The sequence below is a fragment of the Nicotiana tabacum genome, chromosome 2 (genome assembly GCF_000715075.1).
Source record: "Nicotiana tabacum cultivar K326 chromosome 2, ASM71507v2, whole genome shotgun sequence".
Lineage (NCBI taxonomy): Eukaryota > Viridiplantae > Streptophyta > Magnoliopsida > Solanales > Solanaceae > Nicotiana > Nicotiana tabacum.
In genome coordinates, this window is record NC_134081.1 from 33,808,843 (window position 1) to 33,817,936 (window position 9,094).

General features: G+C 33.5%; 1 protein-coding gene across 1 annotated transcript; it reads left to right on the forward strand.

Moving 5' to 3' along the window:
* Positions 1–3,340: 3,340 nt before the first annotated feature.
* LOC107762610 (putative WRKY transcription factor 70) lies at positions 3,341–6,630 on the forward strand. Its single transcript, XM_016580977.2, has 3 exons — positions 3,341–3,687; positions 5,815–5,919; positions 6,054–6,630. Exons 1-3 carry the CDS (start codon positions 3,392–3,394, stop codon positions 6,616–6,618), a joined length of 966 nt encoding a protein of 321 aa, XP_016436463.2. The 5' UTR covers positions 3,341–3,391; the 3' UTR covers positions 6,619–6,630.
* Positions 6,631–9,094: the final 2,464 nt, after the last annotated feature.

The window sequence follows — 9,094 nt, forward strand, 5'->3', positions numbered from 1 at the left end:
GATTAAATAAAGATGAAAGCAGCGAAGAGTTGAATGCAAAGAAGCTGAGAGAGTTTGTAAAGCTGTTAAGTGTAAAAGAAGAAGAATGGGGCGTATAAGTAAAGGAATATGAGGCTAAAATCGTGGCCATGATTATCTCGAGAACCGGCGAAAATATTACAAAATCGTGGAGTAACACGTGTTCGGGATATTAAATGCGAAGAGATGTGCATCTTATCAAGTGCCAGAAACTTTTCAGAAGGGTTCAGAAAATTTTTCTCCAAGAAAGGAATCTTCACCAACTTCCAGGTGACACAAAAATATGTCACCGGAAAGTAGAGGGACTATCTGTATAGGGTAAAATCGATTTACATTAAATACTCGAATGGTAGAGTGACACGTGGAACCGGGGACGAACGAAAGACGAAGCAAGTGGAAACCAAGACCGAGGACAACAATTTCGGTTGGAATCGGGTAGACCCTGAAAGAAACATTGTTAATGAAGGCAAACGAATATTTGTCACCAGATGACATTCAATGAAGATATTCCTTGGTATTGAATACATGCCCGTTACAGAGAATTTTGGCATTCATTACCTGTCGTTACATATTCATCAATGACCTCCATTATTATCATTTAAGAAGGACTTGATCTTAGGACCTTGTTCCCTAGGTTTAACTATAAACAGTGACTTCAACAGCCATTGTAAGACAGGAAAATTCTGACAAACTTACGCTACACATTATTTCAAGTTAAATAATACTTTATTTTCCGTCTAACAATATTCTTATTGCTGTCTTCGGAAGCCTTGCTCCCGGACCCAAGTTGTCTGCTATTTTATCTCAATTTCAAATCTAAGTCTTGCATTTTATTTAACTTATTTGTCATTTTGGATCAAATCGATTCGCTTGTATATAAACCACATTATAAATTTAACTATATTATTTTATGGGTAAATAAAAATACTTCTCAAAATAAATAGTTTTTGACAGTTTGGCCAAACGAGCTCTAAGAAATATGTGATAGTTCCGGTTTTAGAGGATGTAGCCCATTTTTGTTTGAGTTGTTTATAAACATTAGGAACTGTTTCTGATTATTGAGATTGATGATCATGTGTACGTATTCAACCATCAATGCTTTGTCTTATTTAGATTCCAAAATGCCCATCAATAGTTCCATAATTAATTGTCAGCCATCTCTTAAAGTCCACAATTTGGTTAAGACAAGAAAGGTCATTTTTGACATTGGAATGACATGTTTTGTCTCTCTGTAATCCCCAAGGGATGAGTAAAGTGAAACACTACCACTTGCAATTATGATTAAAATAAACAAACTACTACTTAGTAATAATTAATTAAACAGCGATTAGCATTTAAGCCTTGCCAGGTGGCACATGGATGACGATACTAGGGTGACAGCATAGGAAGAACGTCATCAGTAATGGCCTAAAACACTCTTAACGCTCCTTGTGGCGCGTGCAAACTGCAACTACATTATATTCCTCCCGAAGTGTTTGTTACAACTTACTTGGGAAAGTTTTTCCACTAAAAAGGTCACTTTCTCTATAAAAATACAGGTATATATAAAGTTAAAGATGATTTGAAATAATAGTATTTAAATGATTTTTATTATTAAAAAGGATAACAACAACTAATTGTTGATTCAAACAAACAATATAATATTAGTATTGAGTAAGAGTTTTGATATTTGTAAAGGAAATGACTTGTATTTATAACATGGAAGTTATTCTCACTTTCAATAATAATTGCATTAACTTTAAAATATATTGAGGAATTTATCTTACAAAGATAAACATATGTCCAAGAAAATATTTTACGTTCATAATATTTTTTATGTCTCAAATTACGTATTATCCTTTCCCTTTTAATCTGTCACAAAACTAGTATCATACTTTTTTATTTAAAATAATTTACTTTTAAAATTTTATTTTATTTTTAATAAAATAAATTATAGTCATACAAATATTTATTAGTTATTTTAGATCATAAATTTTTCAAGAGATTCTTATTTCAAAATTTTAAGAGTTAATACCCTTAAACCCTCCTAAACTATACAATCTTTGTCGGTTTCCTACCTAAACTATCGCCTGTCCCCAAAACCCCCTGAAGTATATCCCCTTCATAATAAAACCCACTTGTCACTTATGTGGTATATTGTGTGAAATAAATCGCCTAAGAGCGCGTGAAGAGTGACAATAACCATTAAAATGAGCCCACCTGACAGCAACTAACGACTAATTAGCCCCTTTTTTTTAAAACTTATATTTTTTCCTCTTTTTCTTTATATTACACATTTATTCTTCATTTCTTCATTTTAATCTATTTGAAATTCTCTCTCTCTTGTTATTATTGAATTTATTTCTTATCTTTCTCGTTTATCCATCCTTCATTCTTACCCAAATTTATTTGAAAGAAGGAACACAAAATCCCTAACAAAGTAGCGCCGAGAAAATAAATTACTAATAACAAGGCAAGAAGAGAGTTAGGACAAAGAATTTAATATTTGAATACTTACGCGTCTTCTCTGTTTCTGTTCTTCTTCTTCTTTTCTATCTTTCTTACCGACAAAAATCACAAATCTCAACAAACAATCACAAAACCCTAGATTTAATACCGATTTCGAATTGCAGCAACAATAGAAGAGAAATCGATGGTAGAAACCCTGATTAATGAAGAGAATCGCTACTTAGAGAAGGTGCCTCTCATCTCCGATGAGAGAATTTTTTCGATGAGAGCAAAGAGACCATACTTTGAGAGGAGTAAATGACGGACCGGTGTAACAAAATTACCTTTTTTATTTTTTCACGTAATTAGATTAACATATATTAATTAAGCATGTTTTTAAAATTAACATAATTAAATATCCACGTGGATTGTCACATGACAAGCTTTAAAAATTATTTAGAGCGTGTATCATATGCTCCAGTAAGAATGAAACGGGGAGTTTTATTATGAAGGGGATATAGTTCAGGAGATTTTCGGGGAATGACGATAGTTTAAGTAGGAAACTGATAAATATTGTATAGTTTAGGCGGGTTTAGGATATTAACTCAAATTCTAAGCTTAATCAAACATTGCACGTCAATTGAGACCGACGGATTAACATACGGTTAATACACAATATTTGCACAAATTTTCATGGACGTCCAAAGTGGTCCAGTGGTTCATGAACCTGATCCATCATTGTCTTAATCACTTGAGTGATGAAAACCAAAAGATTCCTCTAATGCGCGTGGGGTTCGTTTTTTCCACAAGCTAAGGCGAATTTTCCTTCTAAGCTTCCATTAATTTACTAAGAATTCACATTTTCTTACATATATATATGCCCTCATGTTTCTTAACTTGTTGCTCATTAGTTGCTAGCTAAGTAATAAATATAACGAAATATTACATGGAGTCTCCGTTGCCGGAAAAGTCATCAGCTGATCTGAAAAGGGCAATCGACGGGTTAATTCGTGGCCAGGAATTTACGCGACAATTAAAAGAGATAATCAAGAAACCTCTTGCAACCATTATGGCTGAGGATTTAGTTGGAAAAATTATGAATTCATTTTCTGAGACTCTTTCCGTGATAAACTCCGGCGAGTCTAATGAGGATACCGCCGAAGTTAAGTCGCCGGAAGATTCTAGTGGAAGTTGCAAGAGTACTACATCATTGAAAGATCGAAGAGGATGCTACAAGAGAAGGTGATTTTTTTACTACTCCACTGTTTTATTATTAGTGAATATCATAAATCATAAATTATTTTCATGAAGGGTATTTTCGTCTCTTTAAGTTGATGGGGGACAAAGTATACCTGTTGCTCATGCACGTTCTGATTTGGATTTAACTGTCTTTATTGGTTGATTGGTTCTCTTTTAGTTAATTATTGTGAAGTTGGGTTGGATTTTTTATGGTTATTGACTACTCTGTCCTTGAAGAAATACTAAAAAGGGGGTGGGGTCCCTCTATGAATGCTTGGTGATAAGATTGGTTAAGATTTTCCATATTGAATGATAATTTTCATATAGTTTATTGTATTAAATTGCAATAAACATATAGCATCACTTGGTAGAGAGAGATCTAGAACAAGTCAATGAGTGTAAATATCGTTACGCCAGCTGTTTATTTATGATAATGTGTGAAGGAAATTTATAATCTATATCTATCTATACTATGCTAAAAGCATTAAGGTCTCTAGCGAAATGCGTTAATACTTTTTACCCTTCAATAATAAAAATCACATTGGATAAAATAGTAATTTAAGTTATTTGCTTAATATTTGGCCATAGTTATTTTAATTAATATTCTACTATTAAGGAGTAGTTACCTTTTAGGTTTAGTTTTTTTTTTTTTTTTTTAATGAAATAGGAAATTTCATATATTTTGGAGTGTTAAATATCTCCTTTTAGGTTTACGAAGGTAACAGTATTAAATTCTTGCAATTCACATTAGGTTTCGTTTGCTTTCTAATTTCATTTATATTTAGATTTCTCCTTTTAGGTTTAGGAAGGATTTTTATTTAATAAAATTTAGGGTTTTTTTGTTAATAAAGTTTTGAAAAATTAATTCTTTATAAATATATGTTAGGTAAAACACGTGCATTTTGAACTAAGTTTAGGAGTTTTTATTTTTTAATAATTCTTTTGTGATTTTTAACTATACATAATGTGATTAATTCTTTTTCTGTTTAGAATTGTACACACGAGTACTTCAAAAAAAGAAGTTACAATTCCAGGTGTCATCATCAAAATGTTGTTGTTCAGTAACAACTACAAAACTAAGGGTTTTTATGTTCTTTTTCTTTGACTTTGAGCAAAAGGTTTTTGTAGTTGAAATTTACATTCACATATTTATATTAGTAGTTATATTTTGTATTCACACATTTGTATTTATATTTTATATTCACGTATTTATAGTAGTTAGTTTTGTATTCACATATTAGCAACAAGAAAAAAAAATTCTATTTTTTATAGAATTAAAATAAAATCAAATATGACAGTAGTGGGATCGGGAGCTACGCTTTGGCTAAACCTTGCATATCCAAGTGGATTATCTTTAGGAGTTAAGTCGAAGATCACGATGGTCTCGTGAGTAACTGCGATTGCAGTTTTCTTTCATAATGTTTTCTTATGGCCTCACCTCTGAAACTCGACAAAGCTGCCTACCTTTCTTTCAATACTTTAAGATGGAAGTATATCGAGTATAGGACTTTCTCAATCTCTGTCCAAACGGATTTAATTTCTTATTTCATTCCTTCTCTGCTCCTGAAAACATATCAAGATCAAGGATGTTAAAAAGACAGAATCAACCGATAGGTCAAAGAGTTATTTTTTTTCTAAAGTGACATTCTCACTTCTATCTATCTTTATTGAATGATGAACTTCAAGTGTTTATATATTTCAATTAGAAGCAATAGTTGAACTAGCATAATAAAGAAGCTAGCAAAAGGGTGGGCTCAGAGTCGGGCCAAATAAACCAGTCTTCTTGCATCTTTGAATTTGACTACACATTTTATCATATGCGTTTTTAGCCGTAATGATTAACCCATACATCTTTATTTTGGTATTCTTGATTGTGAATCTTGGTTGAACTTGACAGTCGCCATATTACGTCAGACTTTGTGCTTCAACCTTTTGTCAAGCTATTTCTTATAATATTTTGTCGTGCTCCCATATAATAAAATACAATATAACTAAAATATTTGACGCGGTACACACGTGCAACGCACGTACACTAAATCTAGTAATCTAAAATACATATACTCTGTAATTAAGTAATGTTATTTTAAGAACAAATTTCCGCATGAATTATTTGGAAATTATTTCATGCAGGAAAACTTCAGAAACAAACACAAAAGAATCCTCAGATTTGGTGGATGATGGCCATGCTTGGAGAAAATATGGACAAAAACAGATCCTCCATTCCACTTATCCAAGGTTTGATTTCACAATTTATTTTAGTATTTTTTTTCAATCTAGATAGTAATGTAATTATAGAGTAGGTGATATTATGTAATTAAACATTATATTTGTTTTATTAATGTTTGGTATATAAATGAATATATATGCAGGCACTATTTTAGGTGCACCCATAAATATGATCAAAAATGTCAAGCAACCAAACAGGTGCAGAAAATTCAAGACAATCCACTACTGTTCCGAACAACATACTATGGAAATCACACATGCAAACCTTTCCCTAGAGTTTCTCAAATAATCTTGGACACTCCTATTGATGGCGATTCATCTATTCTACTTAGTTTTGATCAGAACAACAACAATAACTACTCTTCACTCCAAAATGTTAATCATAATTACCAGCCTTATAATATTCCTACATTTCCCTCAATAAAAGAGGAAACCAAAGAGGAAGTATTCCAAAGATCATGTACTTTCTATCCAAAAATAGAAGATCAAAACCAATCATCAAACTCTGATTATTTTCTACCGGCCAATGATGATCATCTGAGTACTCCGGCAGCATTTGAAGCCTCCGGCGGCAACATGGCGGCGGCATTATCGCCGGATGTCATATCATCTGGGGTCTATTCTTCTTGTACGACTAGTACAGATAATCTTGAGATTGATTTTGATTTTGAGGAGAGTCTTTGGAACTTTGAAGGGTACAATTCTTGAGTAGTTAATATTTGAGGGTGAAATAGCTTGATAGAGATGTTGTATAAATTTTGTATTATGTTGACGTAGAGATTGCAGCAAATTAAAGCACTATGTGCTTTGGGACCGTGATGACGCCTAACATTTCGCTTGCTAGGTAAGCCAACGTTAGAATAATATTAGCCATTTTAAAATAATTTTAAACTAATTAATAACAAAGAGACAAATGCGAAAGTAAGGTCTGCAATGTAGTGAATAATCCATAATAATAGCAATGTCTAAATACCATCCAAGAACTGGAGTCATAAGTGCACGAGCTTCTACCATAATACAAATAAAGGTCTCAATAAAATTCAAGCTGTTTGAAATATAATACACAGTTGAGATAATATAGAAGGGGACTTCAGAACTGCGAACGTTGTGCAGTTATACCTCAAGTCTCCGCTGGTAGCTGTATCCGGGCAAATCTACAGTATGCCGCTGGGACCAACTCTGAAATCTGCACAAGAAGTGCAGAGTACAGTACCAGTGTAACCGACCCCATGTACTGGTAAGTGCCGAGCCTAACCTTGACGAAGTAGTGACGAGGCTATGACAAGACATGTATGTAAACTACATGTACTAGTATATACAAATACAAAGTAACAATAATACAGCAAATAACAATTTATAAATTGGGAGGGAACATGCGAAGGGGAAGGATATAATAATTTCAGCAGGAGGAGTGTCACTTAGCAGCCAATTAATTTATCAACAATAAAATGAGCAAATGATAATATGAAAATGGCACGGCACCACCCTTCGTGCTTTTACTCTCATTTGACACGGCATCATTCTTCGTGCTTTTACACTCACAAATGGCACGACAATACCCTTCGTGCTTTTACACTCACAAATGACACGGCAACACCCTTCGTACTTTTATACTCACAAATGGCACGACAACGCCTTTCGTGCTTAGACACTCTTCCTTACCATGAAAATAATAATATAAATTTGGAAGAGTATTTAAGTGCGGGGATATACACTTATCAATCAATTCAATACCAAAATACCGACTTCACCTTCCAAAATATTCAACAATAATTAAATGAATAATAATTTCACGAATAATGATCAAATAATCAATAATAAATTTAAGCAGGAATATCTTAATTAAATAGATAATTATTCACAATAAACAAATTCTACTCGCATACTTTGACTCAACCACAACGCATAAATACTTGTCACCTCACAGATATGTTATACCCGCACATTAAATCATATAGCAAATAGACAATTAAGTCCTACTTCCTCAATTCAAGGTTAACCACGACACTTATCTCGCTTGCAATCAAATTCAAGAATCCAATAAACCTTTGCCTCACGAATTTGTGTCCGAAATTCTTAAATCTAGTCATAAACAATTTAATATACTCAATACAAATTGTAAGAATTAATTCCATATGAATTTGCTAATTTTTCGGATTAAAATCTGAAATTCATCTAAAAAATCAACAGTGGGGATCACGTCTCGAATCTCGGAAAAACTTACGAAATCCGAACATCCGTTCCGAGACGAGTTCAACCATACAAAAATTACCAAATTGTGATGTCAAATGGACTTTCAAATCTTAATTTTTCATTTTTTGAAAGTTTTAAAAAAATTTCAATTTCTTCCATCTAAATCCAAAATAAATGATGAATATAGACATGGATTTATGAAATATAATCACATTTGGTTATAGAATACTTACCCAATACAAAGTCGTGAAAAATCCCCTTGGAATCGCCTAAATCCGAGACTTAAAATGTCTAAAAATGAGAAAAATCTCAGACTCTTCGATTTATACACTGCCCAGGCATTTTCGCACCTGCGGTGCCTGGGCTCGCACCTGCGCATCCGCTTTTGCGGAAGGAGTTTCGCTTCTGCGAACCTCACTTGCCCAGTCTCCACTTCTGCGATGCTTAGGACCGCATCTGCGGTCGTGCTTTTGCGCAAAAATGGCCGCACCTGCGAAGACCCCAGGCCAACCCAATCCTGCATCTGCGATGGAAGGCTCGCTTCTGCGAGCTCGCACCTGCGATGGAAATTCCGCAGGTGCGATTACATCAGATGGCAGAAACCTTTAGATTTCCTTCTAAGTCCAAATTCGATCTGTTAACCCTCCGAAACTCACCCGAGCCCCTCGGGACCTCGTCCAATTTTACCAACCAGTCCCGTAACATAATACGGACTTACTCGGGGTCTCAAATCACATCAAATAATATCGAAATTATAATTCACACATCGATTCAAACTTTTAAGTTTTCAAACTTCTGATTTTACAAAATTTGTGCCGAAACATGTTAAATAAATCCGGAATGACTTCAAATTTGGCACACAAGTCATAAATGACATAACAGAGCTATCCTAATTTTCGGAATTGGATTCCGACTCCGATATCAAAAAGTCAAATCCGTGGTCAAACTTTTAAAAATCTTTAGCCTTTAAATTACTAGTTTCCGTTAAATG